This window comes from Xyrauchen texanus, chromosome 14 (assembly GCF_025860055.1).
Source record: "Xyrauchen texanus isolate HMW12.3.18 chromosome 14, RBS_HiC_50CHRs, whole genome shotgun sequence".
NCBI classification, from domain to species: domain Eukaryota; kingdom Metazoa; phylum Chordata; class Actinopteri; order Cypriniformes; family Catostomidae; genus Xyrauchen; species Xyrauchen texanus.
In genome coordinates, this window is record NC_068289.1 from 19780913 (window position 1) to 19801635 (window position 20723).

Below are 20723 nucleotides of genomic sequence, written 5' to 3' on the forward strand. Positions count from 1 at the left end.
GTGAGCGATTCCTTCTTTGAAGTCGGTTCTTTGCATTATTTTGATGAAATGGTTCACAAAATGATTAATTCATGAATCAGAATCAAAATGTTTTGTAAAATAGGCCTATTGGTTTCCTGAAATAAATGAATGGAAAAGTCATGGAAATTCATTGTCCAAAAAGAGTGGGAAACCTGTATATTAGAGGCCGACCGGTAAATAGTTTTATACCAGTTTAATCTGTGCCGATAGTTGTGTTTTGGAACTATTGGTTATCGGAAAAAAATCAACACGATAGTTGCCGATAGTTTTTTCTATGTTCTTCTCTGGCCAAAAACCTTAATCTGATTAATATATATGCTATGAAAATCTTACTTTGTTGAATACAGAGGATTTTAATGAGCCAACTCGCAGTCATCATCACTGTTTATGAACTGTACCACGATTATTATTACAACATATTATAAAAATAAAAAAAGACACATATTAAGCATCTATAGACATGAGCTGCTTTTCCACCATCGAGCCGAGCGGTTCTGAGCATGGTACGGAACAGTTACAGTAGCATTTCCACTTGAGCACGGTTCAGCACGGCACGATTATAAACTTGGTTAGCAAACTGTACTCAACCGCGCTGGTGGAATGGTTTTAGTATGTGGTGACTGGTTTAGTGGATCTTCATGATTATATTATGATGGTTTAAGTAGTATTGTAGCCTACATTTATTTTTCTACTTGCATTTTTTTTTCATCAGGGAAGTAGATTACTAGCTCATTTAAACTCAAAATACATCAATACATTCTCACTAATCATTTGCATAAAATAGTTATATAATATTTTGTCAATAAATATGCTTTTTAGCTAGTCTGGGAACTTTTACCTTTCTGCATGTTCATGTCAGGTGGCAAACACAAGCCCTCAGAAAGGTTTGGTAAACCTCTCGTCTTTTTCTGCTTACTTTCCTTTTTCCGACATGGTCTGTGTGCTGTTTGTTTGCAGAATAAAATCAGGGGGAAAAAAACAGTCCTAAAAACTGGAATATGCTATCAACCACCATAGCGCACCACACTCGCTCCAATGTTTACCTCTCACACTGTCGCCAAAAGACAGATCTGTTACGTACCACAGTGGAAAAGAAACTTTAACTGCACCAGCTGGCCTAGATCGGCACGGAATGGAACGGTTTTGCAACGAGAACTGTTTGGGCTCAAGGTGGAAAAGCGGTTATTGTTGAACGTTTATTTATGTAACCTAGTTCATGTATTTTATGTATTTCATTTATTCAATGTTTACTTTATAGTATTTTTTTATTGTAATATATTGTAGATGATTGTAAGAGACTAAGCTTGCTTAATTTAGAAGATATTTAAAAATAATAGTCCCGTGTGTTTCAGGCTTGTTTATAATTAAAACTCCTGTGTTATTTACTAAATCTTAATTTTTTTTCTAGGTATTATTGGGTTTTTGGTTGCACGATAAACCTGCGATTTTACTCATTTTGGACTCTTGTAGCATCTATGTTATTGCCATTCACTGTAAGGAAAGACTAAGAAAATGTTTTTACATTCAATACATCAATGTTTAAAAACCATCGGCCGATTAATCAGTTATTGACCCATTTCACCACTTTGGTTATCAGTATCGGGCAAAATCCACCATCTGTCGACCTCTACTGTATGTACACTTTCCCTTACACGTTGATTTTAACCCAAAATCTTGGATGTGATTGACATTTATGACATAAACTACCCAAATAAATATGAACATTTAAACTGTTATAAATGCGAGATACATCGACCACACAGCCTCAAGTGCACTTGTTTGTGAACTCGGAGAGAGGAAGTGTGTTTGTTTTATCTTTGGATAAGGAAACGGCTATTTTCTATTAATATTTAGCTAATGCTGAATCATACTCCTTATCATGAATAGTATTGAAGGCCTACTTGACCCTGAGGAAGATATTTGAATATAACAAAACTCTTCTCCATTGCTACTGTATTTCACACTCTGGGGGCCTGCAGACTCATACTGTACATTATGTTATTGAGATGATGCCTTGAATGCATTCAAATTCTTTAAACTTGGAAGTACCTTTTTTTTGAGGAGGATAATAAAGAGTTTCTTTCTATCGTGGATGGTTTTGTGAAAAGAAGAGGAAGCTGTCAGCGGGTCCTTCCTCCTCAGAGAGTGAGAGTGAGTTAGTGTAAGGAAAGGAAAGTGTGTGAGGAGCGGAGCCAGGTCTGTAGTAATATGAAGGGCCTCTCCCCCTTCTGCAGGCTATTGTTCTTGAAGTGCTGCTTATAGCAGGATTTTCCTGCTACTAACATTCATTAATTATGGAATGAACACTCTAAAGAGCTATTAACAGGTTTATTAGTAGGCTATAAATGGTGCAACAGTTTCTTTACACATTCATTCAGATCCACCATGTGAAACTCTAGAGCTAATTGTGATGTTTAGTCTAAGTATTGACACTATCCATTAAATAAAATAAAATGATGTTTAAACACCAATCTAGGCTATGTCAATCTGATATTATTTAGTCAGTCTAGAACTAAATAAATTGAACTTTAGTCCACTGTTTTTCTCCTACAGTTGCCCAATTGATGACATATAGACTGGGGCTAGTTGTCTCCCTTTTTACTCAAGGAAATATTTCTCAGGGTACAATCATTTTTGAAAGTCAATTTCTGCATAGCCACATAACTTAACTCTATAACACCCTGTGTATCAATGTTTGATGGCTCCTGTTTCACTCTCTGTTCAAGCAAATAAGCCAAACAATCTATGGTATGTAAGTTTCACGTTTATGGCACCTTATAATGATTATTTAAAAATAAAATGGTTTTAATGTTTTAAATCGGTCAGTTAAACAATGGCAGCGGACTTGCGCAAAAAGTGACTCTGTGTTGCGATAAATGACAGCTTATTTTAAAATTTTAAGTAACATTAGAATTAAAGCTATTGACGTTTAGATTGCAAATACCTTAGCAGAAGCTATTACCTTAGCAGAAGCTATTTCAAGCACAGGGTGAGAAGAAAAGTATACATTTTTCATCTAATAATAAGGAATCCTACAATCAATTGTTCACAATGGAAGAATTGACACAAGCTATAAACAGAGCACATGATACGGCAGTGGGACCAGATGATATACACTCAGTTTTTAAAAAATTTGCCTCGTAATCCTGTCTCTAATTTTAAAACTTTTTAACTATTTGGATATCAGGGAACATTCCACTCTCTTGGAAAGAAGCAATAATCATTCCCATCCCCAAAACAGGAAAAGATCATAATGACCCCAACAATTACCGCCCAATAGCCCTGATAAGTTGCTTATGCAAAACCATGGAGAGAATGGTTAATGAACATCTATGACTCCTGGAATTGCAACATCTCATAAGTAAAGTTCAGTGTGGCTTCAGAAAAGGGAGAAGTTCTGTAGATCACATCATCAGCCTTGAAAGCTACGTACGAGATGCTTTCTTCAGAAAAGAAAGCAAGTCTTTTTTGACTTGGAGAAAGCTTGACACCACATGGAAGTTTGGTATTTTAAAGGATTTATATCAACTTGGTTTTAGAGGACACTTACCCATTTTTATTGCTAAATTTCTATCAAACAGACATTTTAAAGTCAGAGTAGGTAATACCCTATCTTACCCTCATAAACAAGAGCCACAAGGAAGCATTTTATCAGTTACCCTTTTTAGTATCAAAATCAACAGCATTGCAAAAGCCATCGGGTCTTGTATACATTGCAGTCTTTATGTTGATGGCATTGGTATTTGCTACAGAAGCAAATCCATGAATAACACTGAACAAAAAAACCAGCTGACAATTAACAGAATGCATTCCTGGTCAGTATCAAATGGTTTTAAGTTTTCAAAGAATGTTTGTATGCATTTTTGCCAGCTACGATCTCTCCATCTTGACCCAGAGATATTCATGGATGGTGAACACATTAGAGTTGTTAAGGAAACCAAATTCCTTGGAGTAACTCTTGACAGTAAACTGAATTATATCCCTCACATAAAGATTTTAAAAGATAAATGTCTTAAAGCCTTGATTTTTAAAGATTTTAGCTAAAACAAAATGGGGTTCAGAAAGTTCAGTTCTTTTAAATCTCTACAGAGCACTAATTCAGTCACGCCTGGATTATGGAAGTATACTGTATGGATCAGCCCGAAAATCATATATCTGACTTTTGGACACAGTACATCATCAAGGCATATGTCTGGCTTTAGGGGCCTTTATGACATCGCCAATTCAAAGTTTGCATGTGAATGAACTTTGCAAATGAACTTTCTCTGGAGAGCAGAAGCCTCAAACTAACCCTACAGTATACAACAAAGCTGAAGACCAATAAATAAAACCCAGTCTACCATCCTGTTTTCTCAACCCCTTCTACAAGCCCATATGAACAAAAACCAAGACGTATCTGACCTTTTGGACTATGGATCAAACCACATTTACAAAATCTCAAAGTAGATCTGAGCATACAGACACACTTCAGTAAATTTCCCCCCTGGAACTTTCAAAATTTCAACATCTGCTTCTGCTGGGTACCTGGACACTTTGGAATCCTAGGAAGTGAGGAAGCAGACACTGCTTCAAAAGAGGCTTTATCAGAAGATTTCCAAAAGTGTCCAAGTGCGTGAAAATCCCAGGAGATCAGCAGTTACAGAAATACTCAAACCAGCCCATCTGGCACCAACAATCATGCCACTGTCAAAATCATTGAGATCACATTTCTTCCCATTCTGATGGTTGATGTGAACATTAACTGAAGCTCCTGACCCATATCTGAATGATTTTATACATTAAAATGCTGCCACTTAATTGGCTGATTAGATGATCAGATGAATAAGTAGATGTACAGGTGTACCTAATAAAGTGGCCAGTGAGTATTAGTTTATATATATATATATATATATATATATATATATATATATATATATATATATATATACACACATATACACTGACAACCATCTTCCACGTGGGGACAAAAAACTTCATATGTAAGGGCTTACAGGGTTAAAGTCTTGGCTACAAAAAAATATTTTTGCCCAGGAAAAAGATATAGTTCATTGAGAACACGTAGTCCTTTTTTTGACAACTTGTCCCAATAGTGGTGCATGTTGTCACACTATATGCGCGATAAGTTGACACAATTGAACCTGCCATTAACCAGTGATGTAGGTTTAGTGTGAACATTGAGGGGATGTATTCTCCTGTCATCCCACCATAACAAAATCTATACCTCTCTTTAAAGGAATATTCCATGTTCAACAGAAAGTTGAAGTTGCTGTCGACAGCATTTGTGGCATCATGTTAATTACCACCATAAAACAAAACATAAAAAAACAGTTTTGTCTTGTTCCTCCTTTTCTTTAAAAAAAGCAAAAATCAAGGTGACAGTGAGGCACTTACAATGGAATTGAATGGGGCCAATTATTACATGTTAAAATATTCACTGTTTTCAAAAGTTCAGCCACAAGCCTAAATAATATCCATGTTGACATGATTTTAGTGTTAATGTTATATACAATTGTACAGCTCAAATAATACTCAACTTTTATCATAATAATTATTGTACGTGCTTTTAAAACATTATAACCTTCACATCTCTGCCTTTAAACCCTCCAAACATTGGCCCCATTTTCTTCCATTGTAAGTGCCTCACTGTAATCTTGATTTTTGTTTTTTAAAGCTGCGTTATGTAAATTTGTACTCTTTTACGACATCAGCTTTGCCTGTGTGTGTGATCATGACTGGACATATTCAGAGCTGGAGTCATGATGTGCTATTTTCATGTTGATATAATGTTATATGATTAAACATTTAAAACTGAAATATTACTTGCTTTGATAAAGATAAACAACACTCGTATTCACATATTTTGAATTAATTAATGCTTACACTTATATCTCTTTTCTGACACTACACTCTAATGCTCTTTTACTTAAAGAACAGGAGACTCAATCACCTATTTTTATATAATTTTACAAGTGTTTTATCTACTATTAATGTTAGTATTGTACTATCAATTTAAGAGGCTATACTCATGATATGGCTGATACGAGTTCAGTGGAAGACTTTATTATTCATGTTACTACCAGCTTGTTCCCGACTGCAATATAAAGGAGAGTCACACACCAAAGGTCATTTCAATGATATTAATTTATTAACTTAAAGATAGCATACAAGGAATAAAGAATGTCTAGGGGGGTTAAATAAATAAAAAAAACAAACAATTGAGCTGTAAATGATGGGGAGCATGAAAGAACACACACACACACACACACACACACACACACACACACACACACACACACACACACACACACACACACACACACACACACACACACAAATTAACTAATTAAACAATTACTTCCAACCACACACTGCCCCCATACTGGGAGAGAGGAAACGTCTACTCGCAAACTAAAACAGTGCATTACCGCCATCTACTGTTTACATGTTAACAAGACAGCCGGATCTTCTTTCCAATGTTTACAGTACTTTATGATGGTGTCAGCCCATCTGACACCAACAATCATTCATGTGATTATCTAATCAGCCAATCGTGTGGCCGTGGTGCATAAAATCATGTGGATATGGCTCAGGAGCTTCAGTTAATGTTCACATCAACCATCAGAATGGGGGAAAAAATGTATACGTGATTTGGAATGTGGCATGATTGTTGGTGCCAGATGGGCTGGTTTGAGTGTTGGCGGCACGAGGGGGACCTACACAATATTAGGCTGGTTCTTTTAATGTTGTGGCTGATCTGTGTGCATGTGTGTATACTGTATCTTATAGCTTTTCTTTTAAATGAATGTAATTTTAATTTCATGCAATTGAAAAATTATAATTGAGTAATATGTCTTATTTCTCACAGATAATGATGAGTACAGACCCCCTGTGTGGAAATCCTATTGTAAGTGTACTTTTTAATACATATTTACCTTTTTTGTTTTAGTAGCACTTTGCAAATAGTATTTTGTGTTTGCAACTGCTTTGTAGATACCAGCAAGATAAATATGTCAGCAGAACATTTCTAATTCTAAAGATAAGAGCAAATACAAACATATTTTTCTTTATGGCATTTTGCAAACAATAAAGGCCACATAAAGAAATTGGCACTTTATAATCATGTACTATAAACATTGTCATTTAAGTCATTGATGACCACTTAAGTCATAAAGTGGAAATACTGTATTCAAAACCTCTCTTCGTAGTAGTCACCCTGGACACGTATTGGCTGTTTTTTTTTTTTTTTTTTTTCACTCCAATTTATGAATTAAAAAAGATTAATAATTAAAATGATTAAAAGGCTTATGCTTAAATCATTTAAATTAGTTTATTTAACAATAATATTTATTTATTTTATTGTTGATTTTAAAAATGAATCCAGCCAAGTGTGTTCTGAATTTTTACTGGTAGTGTATAATCCTGAAACGCTTGTGCTGTGTTGTTGTAATAGTGTACCAGCTCCAACAGGAGGCGCCACATCCACGCAGAGTCACCTGCACATCTGAGGTGAGGAAGTGGATAGAGAATGCATGTGTCTCTGTAAAAGAGTGGGCTTTAGCAGCTTAAATGTTATGTATGATGGGTCTAAATATTAATTATTCTATTTTAACTAGTCCAGATGGTCCAATTCATTTTTTTGTGATTTCTATGGCTCAATTAATTATTTTGTAGATGTTAGTGAAGTCGATTTCTGAGGCGCTTTTCCCACCATTGAGCTGAACATTTACTTTTGTTGCTGAATCTTGCCATTCTGTACTGATCTGAGCTGGTTGGCACAGTTAGGGTTTCTTTTTTTACCATGGTGCTGCAAAATCATGATTAGAATTGACTGACTGTGCTGGTGACCAATCGAGAGTCGTCGCTTCAATAAATCCGGGCTATGAACAGTTTTAATCTTATAGTACTGAACAGAAAATGCTACTGTGACTGTTACCTACAGTTCTCAGAACCATTCAGCTTGATGATGGAAAAGCGCTTCTATGTCTACGACAGGTAACAGTCGTTGAAAGGAGTATAAACTATACTTAACAATGTACAAACGTCTAAAATAACATTAAAACAACGCCTTGAGATTTGAATGCGGCTCATTGGAGGTTTAAAACTGTGTGTCTCATAGGAAAAAGTTATTAGCTAGAATTATTTGCCACCCAATGGCAGATCAGTATTGACTTCTCATGTGCAGTATGCGTAACATCAGGAAGAGCAAGGAAAGGTCTAGGAAGAATCTCTCCAATAAATCTTCCCTTGAGGATGTCCACTAATTCAGTTTTGTCAAAATATTTCCTGTGCTGTTCTATGGTAACCATTCGGTAGTTCATGTAGTTTGTTGATTTTTCTCTGCATAGTAAATATTTAAAGATCAGCCAGAATATTAGGTAGGTCACCCACCTACATTGAATTACAAATGTGTCTTTTAATTGTATGATGGTCTAGAGTCCTTTTTGAGTAATCTCTAGAGGTGAGATGCAATATAAATACAGTACCCCTACCCCAGCACTGCTCGATTAGTCAGGGAGATAGAGTCTGTAATTAAGGAGCAAGATAGTGCCTCCTGAATTATTCATCTTTTTCATCATAATCGTGTTTATATGGTGGAGTCACTTGAAACTGCCTCTGATCCAGCTCTGCGTTTAGAGGGTTTGGGCAAAATCACCCTCTCTGGGGCAAAAGATTTCAACCCTTTGCACTATCCCTTCTCAGTCTGCTCTCTGCAGGTTTGTGCTTTTTTTATACATGAATATTAATTCTAAAGAGTTTTGGTCTCTGTTAACTGCAATTTTGGCAGTTCATTGATATTAATATTTTAATATTAGGGATGTATGATATATCAATGAGTAACTAGTGTATTTATAGGTGTATTTTTATCAGCATCAGGTTTGATTTATCAGGGTAAATTAGAAGTAGAAAAGGGTTTATTTAGTCATTTTCCCAATTTAATCTTTAAAAATGTCAAACCGTAAATCTATAAACATTTTTAATTGAATTAATTATATGAAATGCTGATTAATTCATCAAATTAATGGCATTTAATTACATGCATAAATATTTGCCATGAAAGCTCCCCCAATTAACAATAATTAATTGGATAGCAGTTTATTCACTGTGTAGTTCACCATAAGACCAAGATGATGCATGCAGAAGTCATTGAGTTGTGCCTCGCAGTCTGGCTGGAAACTTGTGGCAGTTCATTTTTGTAAAAATGAATCCTGAGTCTGAAGTTCAGGCAGTGGCCAGTCAATTATCCCTTGCTTGAGTTGGCAGCAGTTCATCTTTTTTGAATTTGATCGTTGTCGACAGAGTTAAAGCAGACAGTGATCAGTGAAGCGCCCCTCTCTGTCTGGTTGGCACAGGCTGCAGTTAGTAGTCATCACTCGGCGACATATAGCGGTGGGAGGCGAACATCAGGCTGGAGCTGGCAGGCTCTGGTAACCTTGGTATATGTATGTTTTTAATAATTAATTGCACTGAATTAATGTGTTAAATCACAAGTATAAGTATATATATGAATATGAACCCCTTTTAGGACCATTTAGATTTTTCCCAATACATGTGTTATTGCATCAGTATTTCTATGTCAAATAAGCACATTTACACTCAAATTATTATTATGGGAATGTGTTTGGTTTTAAAAATATATTTGATTAATGGAGCATTTAATTAATTAATCAATCAATTGAACCAATTAAAACATTTAATCCCAAATGTGTCAACCTTGACTTTCCATGTTTAATAGTCAATTCTGTTTTTATGAGTGGATTCCATGATTCTGTCTGTATTTTAAATGAATGGGCCCTACATTTTGCAGTTGAGTTGGTCAATCTGTACTGTTCTCAAAAAGACGTGTTCTTATATTGTCTGCTCTATTTTTTTAATTGTTGGATGGAGCATCGAGTAACTGTATTCAGCATAATTTTTAGGATGCTGTTTCAAGTTAAAGGTAGATTGAAACTTTTAAGATTGTGTCTCAAGACTGTTGCAGAATGTGCCCTGCTGGTGAGGTTTATTGAGGGGCTTAATCAATTATCATAAAAATAATATCACATTGCAAAAAAATCTTAATGGTTGTAAAAATAGCTACATTGTGTTATGCTAAATATAATTGCTTATTATTTTTTTTGAGTTTGGAGTAAAATATGACCTAGACATAGGGCTGGGCGATATGGAAAAAAAAAATTATCACAGTATATTTTTCTTATAGTTTGATACCAATATTTATCACAATGTACATTCCATACCATTAATGGTGGCGGGACTGCATTCCACATGTTTATTTGACCTCAGGAATGAATTAAACAACTTGTTTATTTACAATTAAACTCCAGAGGGTAAGCTGCCTTTTAAAGTACACTCAGTTTAGGATCTAATATGTATAACATAGGCTAATCATTGATAAACTTTTTAATAATTTTCAGCGATATAGAACATTTATTTTGTCTAATAAATATCGGTATCGTTTTATGTTTTTGTAAGATTAACCCTAAGAATATTCCAGGTTCAACACAAATTAAGCTCAATTGACAGCATTTGTGGCTTAATGTTGATTACCACAAAACATTTTTTTTGACTTGTCCCTCTTTTTCTTAAAAAAAAGTAAAAGAAAAATACTGTATTACAGCGAGACTTTTATAATGGAGGTGAATGGGGCCAATCTGTAAACATTCAAATTTGCACTGTCAGTTAATTTTGTTTTTTAATCACATAATTTTTCATAGTTAATTGCAATGAATTGTATTTTTTGAAAGTGCTAAAAATTACTCTAGATATACTTAATTTCCTGTCAAAATGCATTTAGTTTTTTCTTAGAATCAAATCAAAATCAAATCAAATCACTTTATTGTCACACTGTACACAAGTGCAAGTCTTGTGTGCATTTCCGAATAACATAGCAGTACCAATTACAATAAACAACATATTTACAAAACACAATTTACATAACAAATGTACACATACTTACACAACACAATATACAATGTACAGTAAACAATACACACAATATAGAATACACATACAATAAAAATAAAAAATAAGGGTATGGGTATATAAAGATATATATATATATATATATATATATATATATATATATATATATATATATATATATATATATATATATATATATATATACAGCAGTTCAATTGGGGAGAATATATTTGACAGTCCAGTGTGTGATACAAGATGATGATTAATAAAGTGCAGTGCTGATTGTTGATCGTGAGAGATCAAGTGTTCAAAAGTCTGATTGCTTGGGGGAAGAAGCTATCATGTAGTCGGCTGGTGCGGGTCCTGATGCTGCGATACCGCCTGCCTGATGGTAGCAGTGAGAGCAGCCCATGACTCGGGTGGCTGGAGTCTCTGATGATCCTCTGAGCTTTTTTCACACACCGCCTGTTATAGATGTCCTGAAGGGAGTGAAGCTCACCTCCGATGATGTTTCTGGCAGTTCGCACCACCCTTTGCAGGGCTTTGTGGTTGTTGGCGGTGCTATTGCCGTACCAGGCGGTGATGCAGCCAGTCAGTATGCTCTCTACAGTGCTGGTGTAGAACCGTGTGAGGATGTGGTGGTTCATTCCAAACTTCCTCAGCTGTCTCAGGAAGAAGAGGCGCTGTAAGCCTTCTTCACAAAGGCCTCAGTGTGGACGGAAAATGTGAGTTCCTCAGTAATGTGGACACAGAAGAAACATGAAACTGCTGACTCTCTCCACCGGTGCTCCATTAATGGTGATGGGGCTGTGTTCTTTGTCTTTCCTCCTGAAGTCCACCACAAGCTCCTTGGTCTTACTGACGTTGAGGGAGAGGTTGTGCTCCTGACACCAGTGTGTCAGTGTGTGCACCTCCTCTATGTAGGCTGTTTCGTCATTGTCAGTGATCAGACCTGCCACCGTCGTATCTTCAGCAAACTTAATGATGACATTGGAGCTATGTGTTGCCACACAGTAATGTGTGTACAGGGAATACAGGAGTGGGCTGAGAACACAGCTCTGCGGTGCTCCAGTGTTGAGGGTCAGTGATGAGGAGATGTTGCTGCCCATTCGAACCACCTGACGTCTGCCTGGAAGTCCAGGAACCAGCTGCACAGTGAGCTGTTTAAGCCCAGAGCCCGGAGTTTCTCATCAAGCTTGGAGGGCACTATGGTGTTGAATGCTGAGCTGTAGCCTACAAACAGCATTCTCACATATTTGTTCCTTTTTCCAGGTGGGAGAGAGCAGTGTGTATTGTAGATGCAATGGCATCATCAGTGGAGCGGTTGTTGCGGTAGGCAAACTGCAATGGGTCCAAAGAGGTGGGCAGAACAGAGCAGATATAATCTCTGATTAACCTCTCAAAGCATTTGGTAATGATGGGGGTCAGAGCAACAGGTCATTTAAGCAAATATGTAACAATAATGTTTTATTAATATTTTCCAAACAAAACATCCAACAATATAAAGATTAAAATTATTTAAAATAGCAACAATTCAAATAATTGTGTCAGAAAGTAAATCAAAAAAATCCCCCAGCTCCACTGTCTATGCTTACATTTGAAATATACACACACACACACACACACACACACACACACACACACATACACACACACACACTGACCAAAAGTTTGGAATAATGTACAGATTTTGCTCTTATGGAAAGAAATTTATATTTGAATTCACCAAAGTGGCATTCAACTGATCAGTGACGAGTTTCTTGAGAAAGCTGTTTCTTTTTTTGCCATTTCTGACCTAATATTGACCTTAAGACATGTCATTCTATTGTATACTGTGGCAACTCAAAAAGAAACTCAAAGACCATGTTAAGCTTTATTTAATGAACCAAATAGCTTTCAACTGTGTTAGATATAATGGCAAGTGATTTTCTAGTATCAAATTAGTAATTTAGCATGATTACTCAAGGATAAGTTGTTGGAGTTATGACTGCTGGAAATGGGACCTGTCTAAATTTGATCAAAAATGTCTTTTCAAATAGTGATGGTGCTGTTTTTTACATCAGTAATGTGCCACTTTGGTGAATTAAAGTACCAATTTCCTTCCAAAACAGCAAAATCTGTACATTATTCCAAACCTTTGGCCCCTAGTGTATATAGTTTATTATATGTTCAATAAACGTAAATAAAATAATTTTCAATTAAAATAAGCTATTGGTATTGGCCAAATAAGAAGCCATTCTGTATAGTCTTTGAGACCGTCTCAGCATGCTTTATGCATTTTGATGTTCTCATTGAATGATAAAGAGCATGTTCTTGCTATAAACCCAGATACCCTTGTGACTCTTAAGACACAGACACGCGTGTCTGTGAAGGGAATTTTAATAAGATGTTGATCTGCTGATGGGGGCATGGTGTCTCCTGCTGTTCCGCAGGTATTTTACACACAGATGCATCCCCCTCCGCCCCGCCTCGGCTTACTGGACGTCTGCTTAATTAGTGGTGGATTAACATTAAACAGATGCACGCTGCTCCTCACGTTTATCTCAAGGGCTTCTTAACCATTAATTCTGGACCCTGCTGTTGATTTAGGCTGCTGGCCACTTATCTGCTCCTTAAAGCACATCACTCCTCTGCAGGGTGGAGAGATTTAACCCTGTATAATCCCCTACACCCCCCCAATTTTGAATAAGATCCTTAGTCTGCCCTCTATATAAGTGTTAAAGAAATGAGGTGATGCTGTTGTCAAGAGCGTTTGTTTTGTCTTTGGTCTGTCCTGTGTCCAAACTGTTCAGGGGTTTGTATCTTGTCTCTAATATCAGATTTAATTAGTTCTGCAGAGGGTTTAGGGTCCTGTGGTACTTAAATTGTTCTGTGCTGTGGTGAGCGTCATCTTAAGCATCATTATGGGTTTGTACTGCTTGTATAGAAATGCATGATTTATCAATTACCATATTGCTAATGGCTTATATTAATGATAATTTTTTCCACTAATTGCATTACACCAACAATATAGGGGCTTATTTATTTTAAATTGAGCGGATTTTCTCCTGTTCTAAAAAGAAATACAGTTTTTGGAGGTTCTTCAACTTTGGGCTCTTATAGCAAAGTGGATTTCTAAAAAGTTATGTCTTAAAGACCCCCTCCAGTGAAAATCAAGTTTTTAGCCTTGTTTACATGTCCAAGACATACCACGAGTGAAATCAGCGGTCAACTCCATGGCTGAGCATTTTCACCTTTTACCAAAGACAGACTCAAAAACATGGATTCAGACAGCAAGGGTTTCGTACGTCATAAGTCTAAGGAACCAATCCCGTCAACTTGTGGGGTGCGGCTTTACATATCATTAGCATACGCTACGGCAAATGAAGGGCTATCAGGAGAAGTCAGGTGTAGCTACGTATCTGTATTTTGCAAGACATGTTCTCTTTTCGGATGCAAAGTTGCGAAAGGGCTAATGGTGAGCCTTCATGCATTACCAAAGTAAGTGAAAATCCGAGATAATTGGGCGTAGTTTATTTGGATAAACCTTTATGTCCCAGCAAAACGTTTTACCCAAAAACATATATTGTAGTATTATAGTAATGTCTCGATACCATTATTTTTGAGACTGAGTAAGAGTCCCGTTTTTTTTTTTTTTTTTTTTTGTTAACTGCATATCAACAGTTTATTTCAATTTTATCATCAAAATGGTGTTTAAATAACTTACAAATTAATTACAAATAGAATCAAATGTACATGCTGATTGCAAGATGCTAAAAATGGGACTAGCTATATGTATTGACATCTCTAATATTGCAGTCTCTGAACTTTTAAATACTCCTCCTAGGGGATTCATTTTAACAAGTAAACCACCATGGATATCAGAGTAGGAAAGACAACCAAGAGGGTTCTTTAGTGAGCCGATAGAACAAATACAACGCAACTCTCTACAAGCTGCAGCAGCGATGAAGTGTGTTTTGTTGATTTGCTCAGCGAAAAAGAAAACACTCAAAATATTTTCACAAACTGCTGCAATTCACTTGCTGGACAAGTTGTTATTTAGCAGAGATGTTCACATGAGCAGAAGTCTCATGTATCAGAAGTCTTTCATCTGATGTCTGAGTCAAGTTTGAAGTCTTTAAGCTGGAGTCCAAGTCAAGTCTCGGGGCTGTTGTCACGAGTCCGAGTCTAGTCTCGAGGCTGTTGTCACGAGTCCAAGTCAAGTCTCGAGGCTGTTGTCACGAGTCCGAGTCAAGTCTCGAGGCTGTTGTCATGAGTCCTAGTCAAGTCTCGAGGCCAGAATGAGCACCCACGCAATGCAATATGACATATGCAATGCAAAGTAATGCAAATCAATAGGTATCATTTTTATAAAAACTTGCCAGCTGTTTTAAGTCCACAAAAACAGTTTGCATGCTGATTGCAAGATGCTAAAAATGGGACAAGCTATATTTATTAACATCTCTCTAATATTGCAGTCTCTGAACTTTTAAATACGCCTCCTAATGGGATTCATGAGACTGTCACCACATTTATACAACATTATGCCATTGAACACGCTAAATTGCGGGGGGCCTGGGTAGCTCAGCGAGTATTGACGCTGACTACCACTACTGGAGTCACAAGTTTGAATCCAGGGTGTGTTTAGTGACTTAAGCCTAGTCTTGTAAGCAACTAAATTGGCTCGGTTACTAGGGAGGGAAGAGTCACAAGGGGTAACGTCCTTGTGGTCACGAATAGTGGTTCTCGCTCTCAATGGGGCACGTGGTAAGTTGTGCGTGGATTGCAGAGAATAGCATGAGCCTCCACATACAGAGTATTTGCGGTGTTATGCACAACGAGCCATGTGATAAGATGCACGGTTTGACGTTCTCCGAAGTGGAGGCAACTGAGACTTGTCCTCCACTACCCGGATTGAGGTGAGTAACCTCAGTAAGAAGTGGGAATTGGACATCCCAATTTGGGAGAAAAGGGGATAAAAATAGAAACAAAAACAGTACATGCTAAATTGCAAACAGATTTGTATATGTCGAACGGTGTTGCCATGGTGAGGTATTAAATTAATGGTGAAAAATTGGAAACAGGAAGTGCCTCATATCTTCTTGGGGGCTAATAACATGGATTTGAGTATTTTGCGTCACGGCCAGAGCGCCACCAACTGGCAGCAGGAAGTGTGGCTCTTACAACAGACTTTAAAATAGTCCTCTCATATTTACCCAAATTGCTTCAAAATTGTTTAGAATAATGTCAAATGGCAAATGCATGTGTCCACCTTGAATTGTTTTCCAAAAGCCACCAGGTGGAAATGGACAAGTTGTACTCTATATTATGCTCACAAGTGATATTTACATATTTTCTTTGTTTTCTTGTTTTCTTCACACACAAACCTCATTTTTATTGTGATCTTAATATAATAAAAAGAAAAAAAGTTTAAATCTGTTAGTTTTTATAAAAATCCACCCCTTGGACATAAAAGTGCCAGAACCTTAAGAAAAGCCCATTTACTTTTGTTTCATTATCCAAAACAAAATCTTATTTTTTGCAAGGGTTTGGAATGTTTTTATGTGTGTGTGTTTTTACTAGTCTAAATAATATAGATTTGTAATACCATAATACCACAATGTATGTAGACACAAGAATACTTACCTTTTATTGTTAATCTGCCAGTTGTTTGGATGATAGATCAGACATTTGTGTTTATGGATTGACAGAGGTTCTACAATGTGCTTTTATCAAACTCCAGTAAACTCCAGACTGTATTGCTACTTAAAATCATATATGACTGTGGTGTACTGTTGCACTTCTTTAAATCTGCATTGAGTCAGTTCTTCCAATCTCAGTTCACAATTCCCCAGTTTTTTTTAAGCTTTGTGAGACTGCGGTTGGGTGTATTGTAGCTGTGATTTAGAGAGAGTCTGAAAGGTTAAGTGTGTGTGGATCGCTTTAGATATATGCGAGTGGTGTTGTAGCCATGTAAATGAATGCAAAATTCAAGGTTCCACTGAGGTATTTAAAATGGAAGTGATTGGGCCAATCGTTTGAGTCGTTAAAGACAGAAATGTGAAGCTTATCATTTTGTTAAAGCACTTGCATTAATTCTTCTGTTAAAACGGTTATATTATATGAGCTATACATTTGTTTAAATTGCATTTTTTGTGGTTGCTTTAGGGTTTTAATGTTTCCTCCATTGCGTCATTATAGCAACAAAGTTTCAAAATTGGATAGATCTTTACACAGAAAAAATTAGCAATTGTATCGCACTAAAATCATGTTAAAACACATGTTGTTTACATCTGGTTGCTAAATTGTTGAAACTGTTTTAACATTTACAGATTTTCCCCATTCACTTCCATTGTAAATGTCTCACTGTAACCAAGAAGGTTTTATCGGATAATATTATTTTTCCCCACCCACATGGCCTTGGTTACATCAGCAGTGAAGTTGTTTCGGTGTTTTTCAAAGACCACATAGGTTTATTAATACATTATATAGGGTCAATTTTGGTATTATGTTGCCTTTAAAATGAAAAAAGGTTTTGAAATTAACATTGGATTAAATGAGGTGAAACGTTTTTTTTGTGAGAAACGTGCAAAACAATTGTCTCATTTCTTCATTTTGACTGGGACATTAGCGTTTCAGGACGTCTGATAAAGAATCCCAGACAGAAATCAGATGCTGTCATCCTTCATAAGGGAAATAGTACACAGTCTGCGCACACACACACACATAGACACAAATACACACAGCCTGTGATTGTACAACTCTGGCTTTTAGTGATTGATTGGCTCTATAGTGTTTCTGAGTCCCCTCATTAGCTGGTTTTATTACCTTGTTGGGAATTTCATCTCCAACTCTCACACACACACACACACACACACACACACATCCTCGCTTTAAGAAACGCTTTGCTGCTTTGATTCTCATCAGGAAACGAGATGCTATTCAATCCCACATCCCATTTACCCAGAAACACTCTGTCATTCACTGAGTGACACTTCTCATTGTCTGGATTTTGTGTTTCATTTTGTTGTGTTTTGAATTGGCTGCTTTATTCCTCCTCTATACAATACATATACTTTAAAGGAATATTCTGGGTTCAATACAAGTTAAGCTAAATCAACAGCATTTGTGGTGTAAGATTGGTTTTCACAAAAAATTATTTCAACTCATCCCTCCTTTAAAAATCAAATCAAATAAAAGAGCAAAAATCTGGGCACTTACAATGGAGGTGTATGGGGGCCAATCTGTAAACATTAAAAATACTTACTGTTTCAAAAGTATAGCCACAAGACATAAACAATATGTATGTTAACATGATTACAGTGTGATAAAATACATTTTGTGACAACCATTTCTGTGTAAAGTTATAGCCAATTGTATAACTCTGATGCGATGACAACGTAATGCTCAAACTAAAATGATACAAACTAATAACACCCACGATTCAACAGAATTATTAATTCAAGTGCTTTTATAAAATGATGAGCTTCACATTTCTGCCTTTAACCCCTAAAACTCTGGTGCATTTTTGGGCTGGCGCCCAAAGTTTTTTACACTCAAATTTAAATGTTCACTATTCACACATACTGTGGACTAATTGCAAATAATTGGTCTAATTTTTCAGAGGAACTCCCCCAAATAACCCACCCTTTTTGTTTCATTGAATATCTTGTCCTCTGAGTGGACTAGAAGCTCAATTTATGTATCTGTTTTTGAAGCATAAAAGAGTTGTTTGCATTTGATGTCTTACAGAAACCACATTTCTGTATGTGGTATTAAAGAAATTAAATTAACAGTACAGTCACATTCTGGAGAGTGAGAGCTTTCATTTGATACATGACTTGTCTGTTTAGGTGCTATGTGAAGGACTTTAATTTTCATAAAAATAGTTTCACCCATTACCTTTAGGGTGCTAATTTTCACCTTATTTTGTTATTTATAGTAATAGTTCACCCCAAAATTAAAATTTTCTGATCATTTATTCACGCTCCGGCCATCCAAGATGTATCCGAGTTTCTTTCTTCATCAAAACAGAATTTAAGATTTTTAGGATTTCATTTCAGACCTCCTGCTTTAAACAATGCAAGTGAATGTACTCCATTTTCTGATGGTCCAAAATGCATATTTAGGGTGCATCAAAGTAATCCACTGGACTCCAGTAGACAAATAAAGTTCTTCTGAACCCAAACAATAGATTATTTTGAGAAACTTAACAATACTTACATACTTTTAACTACAAATGTTTGCTATGTAAGCTTGTTGGTAAGGTCACTCGTCACGTGGAGGAGGAGTCAGGAAGCACGTCATTGTTTACGTTGTTTTTTTTATTATTATTTGTACGTGCTCTGTGAAAGTTTCTCTTGTAAACAATGACGTGCTTCCTCCTCCACGTGACGTGGGACCTTACCAACAAGCTTACGTCATCCCTCTCATGAGCGCTTCACAGAGATGTACGGAAGCAAACATTTGTAGTTAAAAGTATGTAAGTAATGTTAAGTTTCTCAAAATAACCAATCGTTTGGGTTCAGAAGAACTTTATTTGTCGACTGGAGTCCTGTGGATTATTTTGATGCACTTTAAATATGCATTTTGGACCATCCAAAATGCATATTTTGGAAGGTCCCGAGTACATTCACTTGCATTGTTTAAAGGAGGAGGCCTGAAATAAAATCCTAAAAATCTTAAATTCTGTTTTGATGAAGAAAGCAACTTGGATACATCTTGTATGGCCTGAGGGTGGGTAAATTATCAGCAAATTTTTATTTTTGGGTGAACTATTGCTTTAAGTAACATAAATGTGGTTATATCTTCCGATTCTATGCTTTCAAATGATAACTCGTATGCCTGACTTATGTGTATGGGGACTTTAACGTTGTAAGCGTAAACTTTTTTCGCAGTATAGTGCCCTTGGACCTGCTTAACCCCCCCCCCCCCAAATCAACTTCCATTATAAGTGCCTCACTGTAACCTCAATTTTTACTTTTTTTTATTTATTTTTAGGGACAGGGATGAGTTGTAATTATTTCCTTGTAGAAATCAACATTATGCCACAAATGCTGTCGATTGAGTTAAACCTGTGTCGAACGCGAAATATATGCCTTAAATAATAATCAGACATTCCTTTTTTGTTGTAACCTTTTGTTCGTCTCCTATGTCATTGTTGAATTGCACAAATATACCTTACCTAGAACCCCCCATTGTGCACATACACACACCACTGTCCTTCTGCCCTGCATTTGTGTTTCATGTAATAGATTAATGTGGGATAGAGAGAGAGAGATGGGGGAAGGGAGGATGTATTGTGAACACAGAGCTAGATGCTCCATAAATGAGTGAATGCCTTTTTAATCTGCATCAATTCTCTGTTCATCTCTCTCTTTCGCTCGCTCGCTCACTCTCTCTGTATGCTCAAGGTTAATCAGAAGGGAGGTGTTGTTTTGGGGTTTGTTATGTTAATGCATTAGATTGTACCACTCCGCTGTTTTTTGCTTCTATTGTTGGACATGGGTTAAATGTCACCAACGAACATTTGTGGAAAAGATGTGCTTGTGTTTTGTGCAATTATCTTGTTTGAAGGTTTTTGCAGACTGTTAAATATCAATGTTGTATTATGGAGTAATTTGGTGGTGTAGAGCTGAGCATTATGCTGCATGTTTTTAAACTCCTCCACTGAAAACATTGTAAGCGTTTGCTGCTGCTTGTCCTTATAAATCTGCATATTCTGACTAATTTCATAGGAATGAACAAAAAAGTGTTTAACAATAACAAATATATTGATGAAAGGCCAAAAACAAACTAAATGT

At 36.3% G+C, this 20723-nt stretch overlaps 1 protein-coding gene across 1 annotated transcript in view; it reads left to right on the forward strand.

Annotated features, from left to right (window-relative positions):
* Nucleotides 1–20723, forward strand: part of chn1 (chimerin 1) — a 90242-nt gene that overhangs the window by 1830 nt on the left and 67689 nt on the right. Inside the window, exons 2-3 of the mRNA XM_052142343.1 lie at nucleotides 6887–6925; nucleotides 7472–7527. Of these exons, the coding sequence (XP_051998303.1) occupies nucleotides 6887–6925; nucleotides 7472–7527 (95 nt within the window). The remainder of the gene's footprint in view (nucleotides 1–6886; nucleotides 6926–7471; nucleotides 7528–20723) is intronic.